This window comes from Zosterops lateralis (assembly GCF_965231275.1).
Source record: "Zosterops lateralis genome assembly, chromosome: 6".
In the NCBI taxonomy this organism is placed as follows: Eukaryota; Metazoa; Chordata; class Aves; order Passeriformes; family Zosteropidae; genus Zosterops; species Zosterops lateralis.
In genome coordinates, this window is record NC_139761.1 from 21517352 (window position 1) to 21534975 (window position 17624).

At 48.2% G+C, this 17624-nt stretch overlaps 1 protein-coding gene across 6 annotated transcripts in view; it reads right to left on the minus strand.

The window, feature by feature from the left end:
* Positions 1-13082: 13082 nt before the first annotated feature.
* The window catches only part of ADCK1 (aarF domain containing kinase 1), a 72239-nt gene continuing 67697 nt past the window's right edge, over positions 13083-17624 (minus strand). For 3 of the 6 annotated variants that reach the window (XM_083864025.1, XM_083864027.1, XM_083864026.1), the window contains exons 11-12: positions 15780-15973; positions 13084-14335 (exon numbers count right to left, since the gene is read on the minus strand). In XM_083864025.1, coding sequence (XP_083720151.1) covers positions 14164-14335; positions 15780-15973 — 366 coding nt within the window. In that variant the 3' untranslated portion in view covers positions 13084-14163. Of the gene's footprint in view, positions 14336-15779; positions 15974-17624 lie in introns of all 6 variants that reach the window. The other 3 variants (XM_083864028.1, XM_083864024.1, XM_083864023.1) reach the window with 3 other exon arrangements.

Genomic DNA, 17624 nt, shown 5'->3' on the forward strand with positions numbered 1-17624 from the left:
CTGACATCAATGAAAACCTACAACAGAACAGTGGTGCTTACAAGGCTCACACTTCGGTCTCTTGACTCTGTCCCAAACCTTGCAAAATCTCTGTGCCATACCATATCCTTATGTGGCCAAACAAAAGAAAAATAAATTGAAAGACTGTGTGTAGTGGGATGACCCATTGGCCCATACCATGACAATATAAACATATCCTGTCTCTTGACACTGGTTATTCAAATTTATGCTCAGGCATTGATACTCAGGACCTGCAATGCTTTCAACCTCTATATATCAAAGCCCTTCTGTGAAATGAGAGATGCTGTGTAGGCTGCTAGAAGCCTACAGATAACCTGTTAAGATTTGGGAATAGTGGCTAATACACTCACTGACCCAGCTGCAGATCAAAAAAGCGAAAAAACCCTCTGCCCAACATACAGCTGGTTTGGTTTGAAGCCCAGAATGGCTTCCCTGGAGTATTGTAGTATGGAGTTCAAAAACATATTTCTGTGAACGTTGTAGTAACATAGAGCTGCCTTTGTAATCTAAATTCCCTGTTTCTTAATATAGTCTCAAGCAGAATCTGTTGTTTGAATCCATAAGGCATAATATACCTGCATGAACACTTCTCATTGCCATCCCAATACAGGCAATGAGGTCAGAGATTAAACAGCACTCTGCTCCCCAACCTCTCCCACATGTAACCATGCAGTGTGTGTATATTTACGGGCAGAGGCCACAGTGTCCCACTGTAGAGAGATTGGTGGGCAGCTGTTTTCCATTGAACATGTAAGAAATCAATGACAAAATGAGGGTGCTGGAGGCTGAGTCCCATCCTGCTGTAGTAAACCCTATGATCTTTTGTCTCTCCTGACCAAGCAAGAGCCCTTGACTTTTTGCTGTATGCTTTTAATTTCCCTTTTGCTTTCTCTTCCCCTCCAAACCACAATGTTTTCTCTTAGAATTCCTCACCCCCTCCTTCTCCAACTGTTGTCCATGCTCAAAGTGATTAACTCTGCACCTTTCTCTGGGCCTGTTCCTCTGAAGATTACTGCCTCATGCTTGGAGTGGATAATCCATCAACCAAATGGCCTGCTGCCACCCAGGGATCTGTCTCAGTCCTTTGGCACTAGTGCTAGAAGGTCTCTGACTGCACAGCTGGTGGAGCGTGGAGAAAGCAGCACACCGGGAGCAAGACCAGCACAGGCTGGAGTTCAGTGTTCCAGCCAGCATGTGCACACATAAAAATCAGCACACATATGCACACTCATACTAGCAGCTCCACAGCCTCAAATCCCAGAATACGGCTGGAAGAGGAACACAGGAATGAATTAGCTGTAAGGAGACAACTTGCCTGCTCGCACACTGCAGTGACCTCCATTAAATCAGGAGAGGAAACTCTCCTTGTTAAGAGCAAGATAAGGTTTCAGATGCCTTGTGGAACCTGAATAGTGTTATTATCTAAAGCAAATATGGAAGTGAGCTGGAGCTGAACATCATGCCCATGCTGAGCCCACATCCTGTGAGCACACAGGGTTCCCTGAGCCCTGTTCTCGCAATGCTCCAAGACGTTCCTGCCAGAGCTGGTGCTTCTACTGGATGGTTGACAAACTCCTGGCCTAGTGATGCCATTGCAGACTTGGCTTTCCTCATAGCCTTGCCAAAATGCCTCCAGCCTGATTGCTGTGCCTGTCCCAAATGCCCAGGCTGAGCAGAGATCTGAGTTACACCACTATTAAAGACTAAATTATTGGTCTTTGAAGTGATCTAAACCACACCCAACATCCCTCCACAACAAGGACAACTGATAAGCAACATCAGCATCTTTACAATATAGCCCAAACCACAGCCAGGTGTCTTTTAGCCTGGAGAGGCAAACCAAGTATGAGAGAAACATCACTACAGTGGGCTAAGAAGGAAGGGTGCAGCAAGAAAAGTAACAGGGAAATGACTTAGCACATGGGTCTACCATGCAAACTGCTTTGGGCAGGTGGGCACAGCCCTACCAGGCTCATGCAGCCAAGATGGGGCAACACCTGCCTTGTGGCTAAAGCAAGGACCGAAGGGAAGCTGTGCCCCATGCTGCAAGTCCCTCCCTGTACCTTGTTTGCTGTGTCTATAGCACCAGCCAACAGTGCCATGAAGTCAAGTACACAGGCTTTCAGTGTAGCAGAAACTGAGGAGAAATTGGGCTCAGAAAACCCATTGCAAGTTGAACAAATAGGAAAAAAGAGAGACAAAGTGCAAGACACAAGCTTCTTGATGGGAGTAGGACTAAGCTGGCCAGGCTGCTGGCAGAGTGAATGGGCATCTGGCTGATATAGCAAGCCATTTAAGAAATCCATTTTCCTCTACTTTTCACCATTTTTTTCTTTCTTTTTTCCTTTGTGTTTCCCTTATTAGTCATTCCTTTAAGGGCAGACAGCTTATCCCATCAAGCTGCCCTGAGAGGAGGGACTGGGCTGCCTGAACCTCTACCAGTTTCCTACTGACAAGCATCTATTCAAATCCTTCTCCAATTTCAACCAAGAGAGGCATACAGATCCCAGAGATAATTAAAGTCTTTTAGGTGTAATGAAAATAAGTAGGTGGAGAGGGGAGAGAGGACTCTCTGAGCACCCCCACTGCAAGAGGCTGCAGTGTGAGCTAAAATATGAAGTACCAGTACTTCATGGGAGAAATCCCATAACTACCTCAGGCCATAGGAAACACATTTAATTTGGCACTGCACTCAGAAGGGCACTTGCAGCTGGACATGGAGCAGGGAGTCAGCAGGCAATGGAGGCAGGCACAGCTGATAATGTTGGATCAGCACCAGGTCTCTGTTTCTGTGGCCTCTCTGCAGACAGTGGGCACAGCATCTGGGAGCAGATGCATCCATTGCACCCAGTTTACCATGTGGGTTCCCTTCCTGGCATCATTGGCCAGCCCTGAACTGTGTATTCATGTCTGGGACTGCCAAAAGTGTTTTAAAAGGCCTCTCCATCTCTCACAAAGTAAAGAGCATTCTCATCCCTTTTTACATCTGTCCCAAGGAGACTGTATCCTCTATGTTAACGATGCTGGGCTAGCTTTGTAATGAAGCCACACTGTGCCACTAATGCTCCCGCATCCTCTAGGCAGAGCGAGGCCAATGAGCCTGCTCTCTGTGCAGCTCTTCCCACACCCTCTTCGCAAATAAGCTCGTGCCAGGTCACAGTCTGACTCCACCACTGACTTTGCTGGCACATGAGTACCTAACAGTTCCTTTGGAAGTTGCTGAACAATAAGAACCAGGCTTAATGATAGATACGACTCTTGCATGCTCTCTGCAGATTTTCTGCACTCTGCTTGGGAGATCCCATTTCCCCTCTGAAGGAAGTAGGCAGCAAATGGAAGGGTATTATCCCTCCTATTTGCACCGAAACTTTGGCAGAGCCAGCACATAAAAAATGGAAGGAGCCATATACCTTCCTCTTTTAAAAACAGGCTAGAATGCTTTCCAAGCTCAGAGACAAACTTAAGGCCAAGGCTGACATTTCAGGGATCATTGCCAGTTAACTTAATGAATAAAATTCTCTTCTTCAGCCATGCTCTGCACATGCTGGAGAGGAGCTAGATTGTTTTTCTGCCCCAGTTCTGATTAATAATTTTTGCTGCATTCACTCAAAGACATCTGTCTGTTTTCATGCCTGCAGTGTAAGCTGGTGTTGAAGTTGCATCTGCTAAGGAGCCTCTCAGCTCCCTATCCTGGAGGCTATTTCAGGGCAAAGGATCCATTAATTTCTTACTCTGAAGCACACATTTAACAAAAGCATGAGCAAAAATCATAAGGCTCAAGCTCCACATATAAGTCATTGGCAATGGCCATACCTGAAGAGATGGTGAGGGAGTGGGCATGAGCAGGATGGCGAGGATGCATGGGCTCCCCAGCACCATGCCTGTGCCATGGCCTTGGCAGCAGGACTTGCTTCTGGGCATCCCAATGGAACCAAAACCTTCAGCATGCGCAGTGCCCTCAGAGAGCCACCATTCCCAAGGGCAGCCAGAATCTTATGGCAGTTCTGCCTACTTGCTCACTGGACCCGGGGGGGACACACACTGCTTCAAATCCTTGCAGTCCTGCAGACATGAATCCACATCACATCCACCCTCCTCTCACTGCCACTGAGGCCCAAGCAGTGCTCCCCAGCCTCACAAAGGGATGTTTTACCAACTACAGTTTAAAGATGCTGAATAAAATAGCAGCGAATTCCAAAATTCACTATAAAAAGAGAAAAGGTGAAAGGGAGGGTTGGGTGTGGTCTGTTTGAGGGGGAATTAATGACTGGAAACAAACCCCAGATCCCTGAAAGCTGAGAGAAAACAGGAACAAAAAGTGGAATAAAACCACATAAGCAGGAGGGAGGCAGTGAGGAGAGGGGCTCTTGGTATTGATGTTTGAAACGGTCTCTTTAAAATGGAAGATAATGACACCAAAAATTATTCTGAGCTTTTCAAAGGCATAAATGACCAAACTGCCTCCTGACTCCTGAATTACATTATCCAGAAAGAACTTAATAGCATGTTATTATCGCTTCTCCTCGCTGACAGGATTTCAGTACTGAAAAGACAAACAAGAAGTGCATTCATAATCACAACCGCATTCACCTCTGCGACGCAGTGGCCACAGCTAATTTCAGGTAAGTGTCTCAGCAGCCAGCCGGAGAGCTCAGCAGTGAGGTAATTGCCTTTGTCACTACCTGAGAGGGAGCAGCTGGGTGTCCCCAGTGGCAGCCAGTGCCAAAACCTTGCTGTATGGGGAAGAGGGGCATGTCCTGGACTGGCTGATGGCAGCTGGTGGGGACCTACCTCCATGAGGCTGGCTCCCATGGAATCACGATGTGACCCATCCTGGCAGGTACCTGTGAGGGGCCCAAGGCTGTGTGGATGGCAGTGAGGTCCCCATGTCTGCTGCAGCTGTGGCTCCACTGGCCTGACGGGCGTTTGTGAGAATAGAAGCAAGACAATAAAGGGGGATATAGGGATGTGTGAGACTTGGGGAGTGTGAATAAACAGCATAGCCTGAGTTGTCCAGCGATAGCCCCAAACCTATGCCTTTGTCACATTGTTAGTTTTCATGACCAGCAGCCTTAAAGGAGACAAAAATGTTGCTGATTTCCAGAGCTGAGCAGTTTGGCCAGCCTCTCTCCTATTCCCCTACCTCTGCCACCCCATCCCCCTGCCTCAGTTGAGAGGTCAGAAGGCAACTTGGTCATACTGTGCTCCCTGCCAACACTCATGCCCTGGCATTGCCCTGGAGGGGCCTGGTAATCATCCTGGTGTAAGCTGAGGATGACCCTGGTGTCACATAACACCACTGTGCCACTATCTGAGAGTGGTTTGCTTTGGGCCATTCCCAATGCTTTTCTTTACATCTTCCTTGTGCTCTACCAAGGTGTAACACTGCAGTACAAAGCACCTCGCTCCCAGGGGGTGCTCCATCTTCTCTTGAAACCTGCCCCAGTGGCCAGAGATGGGACTGGCTGCAACTAAGGCAAGGCAGCATGGGAGCACAGCCAGAGGGAAAGCAACAAGGAAGGGAAAGAGGCAGAAAGCCGTGTCTGGCTCTGCTGAGCTGCCACTGCCATTGGATGCATCTGCACGGACACAGATCATGACCCAGCCCAGCAGGACCTGCAGAAAACCACCTCTGCTATGGTGCTGATGTGACAAGGCCAAGCTAAATGCCAGGGGCAGCCTTCATGCAGCACTGTGTCCTGCCCATGATTTATGTCCCAGGTTTAAGAGCATTTCATTTCAGCAGCCATGATCCGACATCTGCAGGCCTCTGCGCAAGTGAAGAAGGAAACTGCCAATGATAACAGCCAGCTCTGTGCTCTGCAGCCTGCCTGCCACACATGTCATTGTGATTTTTTCCCCCCCATAGCACAGTATGGCAAAAAATCCTCCCCCACTCCCAGTAGAAGATAGGCTGTGGAGAGAGCTTATGCAGTGCACCCAGAGCCGTCCACATCACAGGAACACCCAAGCACCTTTGCAACCCCATACCCTCCTATGGAGACCCCTACAGAGTCTGTTTCTTGTGCAGCCACTGCTTGGCAGAGAGAGAAAATGCAGCAGCCAAAGGACACCATGGGAAGACGACCTTGGACACAGTTCCTTTGAGTCAGTCTTAAAAATGGAGCAGTCTCAAAAATGAAGGTGTTCCATCAAAACATAACCTGGGCAGGATGAAGACTGAAGAGCAAACTGCAGGAACAGCCCTCAGCCAGCAAGAGCTACAAGGGCAACCTTACACAGCCTGCACAGCTCTTCATCACATTCACTGGCTTCAGGTACTCTCATTCCCTGAGAACACAATTGAACAGCCAAGTCTGGTTTCTCCAGGGTAAGACTCTTCTCCCACAAAACTGATTGTTCAGCCTGTTGTGGAAAGTTACCAGTGATACCACACTTAGCTGACTCCCACACCACATCAGTCTGCTTTCAGACAAAGGGAACTTTGTCTTCCTCTGGTGCTCTCTCCAGTTCACACCAATGTGTTTTAAGCCCATTGATACCCCAAAGTAAATCATCAGCCTGCATCACCTCATTGCTTTGGTCTTCAAACCAGCTGCTGCAGAACAGCTGTTTTCCTACTGACCTTTTGCTCACAGAGACTACAGTGACAGGCTTGCCCTGCCCCAGTTAATCTGATGATGCAGAGAAGCTACAGCAGTCCCAGCACAGACTGGGTGCAGTGCAGGCGGCCATGGGACTCACTGCCCCATGATGTATGCATCTGATATTGCCAAGTTTTCCTTTCAGCCTTATCGGCATGATGGATAGTTTTGCCTTGCTGAAGTACAAGACAGCAATAACAATGGCCATGACTTTTTTTCTCACATTTTCTTAAAGAGAAATATGTTATTACCAGGCTTCATGCATGTCACTTTGTTTATTAGCTACCATTTAGTAACCTCTTCCATCTTTACTTTATTAAAGCTAGATGTCATGTTAGGCTGAGGGTTGAGAGGAGAGCAAGGGCTCATGGGGCAGCCACCCTGGGGAGATGCTTGCTTGTGTATGTCAATGCTGAGCCTGAAGCTGCAAGCCTGCAAACCACCAGCAGCTAATGTGCATTTTACATGCAGACTTGTCCTGCTAGGTCAGACCCAAGTCCTGTAACCTTCTTAGCACAGCTTCAGTTACAGGAAGAGACTTTATGAGTGTTTTTTATGCTCATATGTATCAGAGTATGGAAAAGTAGCCTCGGCAAAAAAGACTGAATCAAACTGAAATAAAAAGAAAGTAAAACAAAAACAAAAAATAATAGTAAAATGGCAAGGCTCCTCTCTACTCCACTGTTCATGCAGTCTAGGTGAACAGTCTTTACCAGACTACCAGAATTCACGAGTACCTGGTTACAGGAAGCAGCTCAAGATGAAGCTGTGCACAGAGCATCCTGAATTCTGACACCCTGGCTGATCTGGACTGACACGGAGGATGGCACAGAATGATGCTCTCTGGATCACACAAGTCAATCCAAAAAGGTTGTTAGTATTTGACAAGGTCACCATGAGCTGCACAGGGTCAGCAGAAGGTGTGTGGGTAAGAGTATGGTCAATGTCCTGCTCAGGGCTCCCTCAGGCACTGCTGTGGATGGACACACAGCCGTGTTCTCTGCAAGGGACAGAGGTACTGATCACTACCCCGGACAGGTGCAATGACTGTCAGGGCACTCCAAATGCCCCTCAGGGAAACTTTGAACTGTCTTGATGGGACCCGACTACCATCACACAGAACTCACTGAGCGTCCTTCCAGCCCACTCAGGAAGCCTTCAGCTGGATGTGCATACAATTTACTCCAAGGTTTAAAATCTATTTAAAGCCTGTGTTAGCCACAACAGGGTCCTGGGAGGGCACCCACTGCCTCTTCTCTGGAAGGCAGTGTGACGCGCAGGTTTTGTCCAAGAAAGAAGGACACAAGAGGCAGCTGGCTGATAAAAACTGCAAGCCAAGCTACCCAGGCTGGCATTTGCCAGCACAGGCAGACTCACACCCAGCTCCACAATTGAACCAAACAAAAATAGTTGGTAAGCCCTGGTCTAGACTTCAAAACAAAGACAAGACCTGATCAGGGATGATATCTCACATCTGAGCACAGATAGTGACACAGGAGAGCTGGGAAAGCTGAAACTCAGATCCAACCTCATCCCACAGCACTGATTCGATGATGTGAGCCAGCTCTCTGCCTGCTTCGTGCCACAGCTGAATGTCTTCACCAACAGGCTGGCTGGGAGGGGCCACTGGGCGTCTGACTCCTCTCCTGCTGTGAGGGAGACTCTTGGCCAGCAGACCAGCTGAGCCACTCTTCTGAGCAGCCAGGATGGAGACCTTTTCTGGGTGACATGTCCTAGTTCTGCATCCCCTTTCTGGTGAAGTTCATTCCTAACTTTGTGAACTCTGACTTGTGGCCATCAGTCCTTGTTTACTCATCTGGTACTGCCAGAAGGAGATTGGCTCTAGCAGCCTTTCAGAGCCTCAGCCATTATCAACACATCCCTTTACTTCTTCCTTCCAGGACTAAACAAGTCCATCTCTCTTACAGGCTATAGGAATAGGTCCTGACCATGTTGTGTGCCCTCCACCAGACCCAATACAGTTTTCCAACATCCATCTTCAACTGAGAGAACTGAAAGAGGACATAATTTCAGGTGTGGACTCAGCAGCACCAAGCTGAGGAGGAGAACAGGTAGCTCTGGACATGATTTCCACTGTTAAGTTTGTGTTTACCTGGGGTCTCCCATAACCCCTTCCTGCAGGGCTGCTAGTCCACTAGTAGGTTTTCCTAGTTCTAGTGATAACCTCATAGAGTAACATGTGAGGTAATGTCATCATCACCTGTATGATTCTTGGAAAGGGTAATTTTTCATAGGCAGATAATTAATTAATTGAATGTCAGTCTCTTACTGTTCAGCTCTTTTACAGTCCTGGCCAACACCTGAGCAGATGCTGAAGGAAGGAGGATGACCCACATCCTGCAGGCACCTCAGCAGGGCTGATAGAGGGCCAGCCCTTCCCTTTTACTTTTCCATTCCTTTCTTTCCCTTTCTCGTTTCCCTTCCCCTTCTCCTTCCTCACCTCCCCTCCCATCTCCAAACTCCCAGGACTCACAAGCAAAATTAATAGCTGCAAACACTCAGAATCATGTGCATCCTCTCACTGCTCTGAAGAGCAGTTTGCTGCCTGGCTGGAGCACCAACACTGCTAGCCACTCGCCACTACCATGCTGCAGCAAAGCAGCTAAGGCCAAGTCCTCTCATATCAACAGGTGCAGAACAGCAATCACCCCCTAACTGGAAAAACTGAGGACTGCCAAGGGGAAGGAGCAGAAAGCCTTTGGGTCTTGCAGGCTCTCTCCACACAACATAGCAGGAGGCAGTGAAAATGGAGTGGTGGCAGCAGCTTGCACCCAGAGATAACAGCTGCTGGCACCTCGCTGCCCAGGGTGGCCCCTAGGAAACTTTGGAGGTCCTGGCCCCCAGCACTGCTTGCAGCCTTGCCCAAAGCGCAAAGCTGCAGTTATGTGGCTTAGGAGCCCAAATCAGGGGCAGCAGGGGAAAGCAGGATTCCTTGGCTGCTACTGTGTTCCTACAGCAAACAAAACCTTCATCTCAGCCTGCAGGCAGGATATGGCTCTTTGGTGCAGAGAGCAGCCCTTCTGCTGCTTTTTGAAGGACACCAAGAAGGAAGTCATGAGCAAACCCAAAGACTCCACCCGCTTCTTCTCACACCCTGCTTCACCTTATGGCATATCCATCCAAGTTTCTTGAGAATCAGCAGCCCCAGCCAGACCTAGATTTATCCCAAGGACTGGAAGCCTCTGAAGCATTCCTCCCACCTTTCATCTCAGCAGCACCAGCAAACTCCTCCTCCCAGTACAGTGCATGGCCCCAGCCTGCACCCCTCTTATCTCAGTGCTGTTTGTTTGCTCTGGGCCATTTGAAAGCTGCAATACAGACTTCTTGCCATCACCCAGACAAACACAAACCCTGGGTGCATGTGCATGGACAGAGCTCAGGTTGCAGGGGCAGAAGCCAGCCCCCAGCCTCTCACTTCTAGAGAGGAGCCAAGGAGGAAGAAACATCCATCCCCTCTTTCTAGCCATTCAGTTGTTGGGGGATGAAAGGAATAAGGCACTGACCACCCTGAGGGCTGTATGACTCTAGGCATCCCTCTCTGCCCCCATCTGAATGATGGGCATCTTGGCACAGCCCACTGTGTGACAGCTTCTTGCATGTTCCAGGACCCAGCCAGCTGCCCATACTCCTTTGGATGCAGGGTATGTGGGTGGAGGAAATAGTACAGGGGGACACAGGGATGCACAGTGGAGGTGGGGGAAGAGCCCTGCCAAATGATGCACTGGAAGAAGGAGTCATTGTCAGGGGAATGACTATGACACTGGCCAAGCTGTGCACAAGTCACAGTTCATAAGACATATGCTGTGAGAAGCAGCATGTGATTCATTCTGAAGCTTCTACACTGCAACTGCATGAGGTTTGTACGCCCCTGCAAGATAGCAGACAGGATCATGCAGTCTTGATCTGCAAATCTAAATGCCATGCACTTGTCATCATTAGCATTCACTAGATGAGCTAGGGAAAGGCTATGCTGATCAATCTGGACTAATGCTCTCTCTCTCTGGCTTTTCTTCAGCTGGATGTACAAAAGCATGTTCACTTCATACCTGAGATTCTTGAAGTTTTGCACAGCAACTTCATTTTCCCTGACTGCCCCATTTTCCACCTCTAAAGGATGTAATGATGGTACATATAAATGCTAGATGAAATGTCCACTGGCTTCCCAACACATCTGAGAGCACTGAGAGCACTAGGATTGGTGATGCCATAAGTCTACAACAAAGTACTTCATATTACAGGAGCAGAAAGACGCCCATCAGTTTTGCACCTCTGGCCACAGCTCTAACCCTCATATTAGTCCTGAGAAAGAGCTGGCAGACTGCAAGGCCAACATTTAGTGTCTGCACCAAACTTCAGTTCACTCACAGCTGAAGCTGGGCAGACAGCAGCCCATGTGCTGCCTGCAAGCAAAGCAGCAGAAGCTGTATTTGCTGGTGGTGAAAACACCATTAAATGCAGGTTGGAAGGAGAGGCCAAGTGCACAGACCTGATCCAGGTTTGACCCATTTTTGACAACTGCAAATTGGGATGAGAAAGTGTCTTTTCAAAACCCTGTTAACACATTCACCTTTGAGAGCTTTCAGCAAAAAGACAAGGCAGAAATGTTACAGGGTCAAACTCCATGTGTTTGCTTTCTTAAGACAATTCTTCATTGATTGACCCTGGGAAGGGTGAAAGCTGAGCACAACTGATGGAGGAGTCTCTCTGCTAACATTGCAACACACAGCCTCCCAGCAGACACTAATGACAATAGACAAAGCTCTGCCAAATATTCACTGTTCTCTGCCTGCTGCACATCCCCAGAAACCAGTCTGAGGGGCTACTGGTTCCCTACCACTTTTAGAGTCAGGACCTTCCTCAGGTAGCAGAACTAGCAGTCATGTGGTGGTATTTTGAAGGAGTGAAAGAACATGCATGGCTGAGAGCGTGCTGTGAGCTTGACAGCCAATTCAAATGACAGCTACAAGGAGCCCCTCCACAACAGGGATCCTCTAGAAATGAGGGCCTAAATCAGGGATGAGCTTGCACTCACAGATGAGAAACACAGTATTCTGGTCAGTATATCCAGCCATGAACAGGCAAAGGTATTTGCAGAGGCAGCTACAAGATGAGGATGTGCAGTCGCTGACCATTACTAGAGGGTCTCTGGGACTTTAACAAGGCACACCAGGCCAGCTTTCTGAGAGTTCCACTTGTGATGAGAACAAGTCAAGTCCACTCATGCTGGCCAACCTACCAGTTCTGAGTGGTTGAGCAAGGCACTGATTCAGTCAGACTGCTCACATGAGCAAAGATTAGCCATGTACAGACAGGCTGCAGCACCAGTATTCCAACGCCACAGTGACTCTTTGTCGACTCAGGAATCTCATCCTACAATTACCACCTCTCCATTCCCAGATGCCACCATATGACACAGAAGTCAAGGAAATCTCTGACCTGTCATTGCATGGGTTGAGGACAAGCTTTGCAAGGACATTCAGTCTTACCAGGGTTTCTTTTTTGCTCTTAGCAAAGATCAGAGAGCACATCACTCCTGCTGCTGCCCCAAAAGTTGGAAGGGCTCAGAGAGCTAATGCCAGGATCAGATGATTGACTACACAAAGACACCGAAAACCCACATTCAGTAACACCCTGTCCAGAACTCTGCCAATCACACACCACTTCTTGGCAGTCCCAAGCCAGTCAGTTCTGCCAACATGCTTGTGAATGTACACAGACACTGTCTGCACATCTGCAGTCCCTAACTCATCATGCCCAAGCCCTCCAGCAGCCAGGTACCTTTTCTGGATGACATCCCTTCCCTTTCCCACACAGCCATCAAAAAGATTGATTCACCAGGGATTCACACACACATCCACACTCTAGCCCCTGCTTCCCTTCCCAAGCAAATGAATTCACTTCAAGGTAGGCTCTTGCACCTGTGCAAGTTGAGAAATTGTATGGAAACTAGGAGTGAATGGCCTTCTTATGGCTTGCTTTCAGTTTTGTGCCTGAGTAACCCTCAGCTTAGCAAGTTTTCTGACAGTAGACAGACATTCCCATCCTATTCTTCATGTCCCTTTTCACCAAGATAGTTTATGAGAAAAGCTGAGATGATGGGAGCAGTCACCTCCATCCACCCTTCCTGGCTAAAGGAATTCTTACAAGCAGTCGAGATATCTCCCAGTATCTCAAATATGTCTCACATAAAGCAGGCCTCTAGGCAGGACTTTCTGGTAGCTATCCCACAACTGCAGTCAAAGCAATCAGATCTGCCACTTGTACCACCGAGCAAATGGCAGGATTTTGTCCGAGGCTGGAGCAGTAAAACATCACAGGCAGTGACGAGGTCAAATGCTCACTGTGGCATGAGGATGGTGACAGATGTGCTGCAGCACACTCCCACAGGAAAGGAGGAGGCAGGCTCAGCATGGATCTGGGCAGAAGATGTCCTCCCAGCAGAAAGATGCCTCCTCCTCCATTCCATCCCAACATGCATCTGATGCAGTACCAGAGGACTCAGATGTGGTACAAACCTCTTGGATAGAGAAAAGATGAAGTGGACATTTTGCTTACAAGGAATTGCCAGCACTGCCTGGCATCACTCCCTTGTGGAGAAACGGAAACAGGACTTAGGTTAGAGGCCCAAACATATCTAGTGCACAGCCAACTATCCCTCCCTCCTCCAAAGGTCTTAGATATAACATTTATTTTGTTGTGTGGAAGTATTTCACAGTACACATACATTACCAGCAGTTTCAGAGCCCTGAGTCGTCATTCCTACTGCCTTCTCTGTTCTCAATTCTTCCTTGAATTTCAGAAGAGGGGCAAGATACTGTCCTCTTCCCCCATTCCACCTGCAAGGAAACAGGCCAGGAGAAGTCCAAAAACAGAGGCACTTGCTGACAGGACTGGAGATGAACCTTAAAAAGTTGGACTCCCCGTCCACCACTCTCACCATTTGAGTCCTCTTTCTCTGGTGCTGGAAGAGAAAACCCTAGTGACACCTCTCCACAAGGTCTCACGCCTCTGAGAAACCTTCTGCACACCTAAACGGAAATCAGACTAAGGAGATTGCACAAACTAATATAAACTCTATTGCATTTTAAAGAGACTTACCACCTCACTTTGAGGGTCTGAGATATGTTTTGAGGCATTCTAGGTAGGACTGGGATTCTTTTAAATTCAGTAAGATTGCTTTAGAAAGAGTCAAAGAGGCATTTGCTTCCAGCAGAATCCCACTAGAATCTGAGTGAAACTTAACCTGCACAAATGAGGAAAGAAGGTATCCTTTCCCATCTTTCCTGCACAAGGTATCGTGCACCTATTTCTCCTAAACCACAAAACAAGTAGGGCTCTGATACCAACTCAACCTCTCTGTGCCACAGAAGAAGCTAATGCTGTAAAATAAAAGGACAGTGCAGTGTGTAACGTGGAGTAAGACCCAAAAATAGACAGAAATAGTCAGAAGGGCAAACGTGCCATGGAGAACAGAAGGGAGGGAGGCAGCACCCAGGCCTCTCCCACCAGTTCATTGTCAGTATGTGAAATGGTGCAGCCGTCTCAGGAGAGCAATGACCCAGTTCCCCAGCTGGGACCCCTTCAGCCACAGAAAGAGTTCATATAAGTTGATCTGCCACAGGCTTAGGGTTTCTGTGAGGGAGATCTGGGCTCTCCTGTAAAACGAGTGACTCTTGCTCCTCTGGTACCTAGAATGAGAGAAACAGCTGCATTAGATCCCACAGGAAACAGCCAGGAGGAAGGAGGGCTGTCCTACATCTTCCACACAACTGACCCCCCCCCAGGGGTGGGCATTATCCCCCATCTGCAGAATCCCCAGGAAGCAGGGATTTTCTCTAAGCAGTGCTTCTGAGGAGCTGGGAACCGCCTTTCTTAGAATGAATCTGGCAGAAGAGACAGGCTCTTCCCTTGAGAACTCAGTTCTCTTCCCACTGTGTGTAGTGATCCTGCATTGTGGCATTCCTCTACTTCTATGTCCAGTTTTACCTCAGCTCACAGAAACAGGTGCACACTCTTATTGCTTTTCCTGGTAGCACACTTGTAAGAGTCTAGCAATCCTGACACACAGATTCCAGGAAAAGTATTTCTCCACCTTTCTTTAGCAGGGACTAACTGGGATTCATAGGTCTCTCATCAGCCTAAGAAATAACTGTTATTTCATCTACAAGGAGGAGGAATCTGAGGCAGAAGTGCACAGATTCACAAGACTCACAGAAGGAAATCACTTGCACAACTCCCATTCCTGGCTTTTAAACATCAGCCTGATTTTCAGTCAGTCAGCCCAATCCCCTCAATCAGGCTGCAGTGAACTTGCAGACCTATGCTACTCACAAATACTGCCCAGTGGTAATGCCTGTAATGGGCAAGAATCTCTTTCCCCTACTCTGGGGGGAAAAATCCTAAACTCTTAACCTAAGGCCTCCAACTCTATCCCTGTCCCCAGTCCCCAGTCCCCAGCCCCAGGGTAACCCATTTGTCCTCTCGAGAGGCTGATGGATGTAAGAACAGCTCAGACAGAGGCTGAGATGTATAACTGAGGAGGGATAGGACCACAATGAAGGGAAGAGATCCACAACTAACAGTAACAGGTCAAGAGGTTAAGTCAGAGTCTTTTCAGGCCCCCTGACTAGGGCCCTAATAAGCCTTAATGGCCCTGACTAGCCTGGAACCACCCCCAACCTTCTGCTCATGAGCCCATGAACCTCAGCTAATCTCAGACCAGCACCTTCAGTTCCTGCTTGAGCTACACTGGAAGAGTAACTGTCCTCAGCTCATGCCCTGCTGTGAAGCCCCATGGCCTGAATCTCAATTCATATATTAACTCTTTGCTTGACCTCAGCCCTGTCTTGTCACCACGGACCTGCTTGACAACCACCGGAACTTAATCTACAGACTGACTTTCTGGTTTGTTCTTAGACCTGCCCCATCACCAGGATGCTGCCTTATCATGTGGACTTTTGACTGGATCTGACCACCATCTCAGGGTCTGTCCTGCTTGCCTTGCTCAGCTGCAGTGGGACTGGACCCTGATGGGCCTGCTGTACCTGGGATCTCCCTCATCTCCCAGATCACAGGGACAGTCAGCTCCTGCTGCTCCCTGTCTGGCCTCTGACGCCTGGATAAGAGACTCACGTGGAAACAGCTCTGATGCAGCAGCGGGACATGTTGAGGAAGGAGCTGGCACTGGCCCGTGTATGCAGGGCTGACTCAATCCCCCTTAACAAGTCATTGGTCTTCAGCAGAAGCAGCATCTGGCGGGGAACATTGTTGAGGAGCTGGGTGATCTGGGGCAAGTAAGCAGCAGCGTTGGACCGGATCTCCATGTCCTGTCGCCAGCCAGGTCATGTCAGGGAGAAAGGAGAGAGAAGGTGAGAGTACATAGGAAATCCAGGTCCAGATGAGATTTGCCAGGAGGAGAGTGTGTTTTAACAGATCATGACATGAGGCCAGAAGCTACAGAGCTCTGTCCTGCTTTCCTGCAGACACTGGGCACAGCACTCACAGCACAGATCAATCCTGCTATGTCCCATCTGCTCCTTGGTGAGATAAGGGTGAGATAAGGACCTAACCCCTCACTGGCAGGATTAATAGCCTCTCAAGAGAACATCTACTCACTGTTATCTTAGTTCCTGGTCCTAGGAGCCCGCAGCAATCAGATCACATTACCGCCCTTGGAGACTTCTCACCTCACCAGTCCCAAAACTGGCAGAGTTGCAGATAGTAGAATTGCTCAGGAAGGTGGAGGCATGCTGCAAACACAACCAGGCTGCTTGCTCTTTGCTGCCCCATGCCATTTCCAAGGACTAGTTTAGTCCTCTGTCCTCAACACAATTCAGCAGAGGTAAGAAAGAATTATGCACTCAAGCATCATGTTAGCCCAAAAGATCAAAAATCGTCAAATTGTCATCTGTCAGATCTAGATATATATCCTATATGACAGCAGCCAGTAGTAGATAATTAAGGAAAGAGTGTAAGTCCAAGGCAATCTTTCATTTTCTCTGGTTCTCCAGATTCCAAAAAACACATTGCTTACTGTAATAACCCAGTAATAATTTAGGGGCTACAGCCTGAGCCACTTAAGATAAGCTCCTCTCCAAATACAGCCACCAGAGCATGCAAGACAGTCAGTCCTGCCTCTTCTTCCTGTTTTTAGATCTGAGAGTTCCCTCACCATCCCAGTAAACACAGCACAGTGTAGCTGGGAGCTGATCCTATATGCATACCATGTCCCTTCCTCTTCCTACAGAGGCTGTGACACGAATCATGACATGAAATCCAAAGACACATCCCTGGAATATCTGAAATCTACAAAATTGAGGAGGATACATGCAGGGGGGCAGTAAATAACTTCTTACAGGAAGTAGGGTCCTTTGTGGAAATGACAGCTCTAAAGCCTTCTCTCTGGCATGAGGGATGGCCTATATTACATGATGTGGGATCTCACACTCACTCTGTGAACTTCAAACTTATTATAGAGGAACAGACATGCACAGACTGAGTGTGCAGGTCATGATGGTCACACATGTACACAGCCCACGCACCACCATGGTTGCTTTGCTGTTGACAAACAGAATCTTTGTGTCCTCCTGCCTCCATCACTGACCAGATACACAAGGCTTCAGCGAGAAGATGCTCAGCTCTCCTAAATGTTGTTTTGTTCCATTATTTGTTGGCAGAAAATTCCTCCCTGATTATCTCTTATCCCTTTTCCCAGCCAGCATCATTGCAGAGTCTACATTATTTTCCAGGCATAGGTTTTCTTTTCTATTTCTTTTATTATTAGGTCCAGTTGCTTGTCCACATCACAAAACAACCACATGATCTGTCATCAGAACTGTCATTTTCTGTCAAGGGCAAAGCCTGTGTGTAGAGCAAGAAATAAGCTATGCCACAGGACCTGAGAAAAGCCCCTTGGCTGCAGCTGCTGAGGCTGCTGCAGGATGCAGCAAAAGACATCATAAAATCAGATGAGATGAG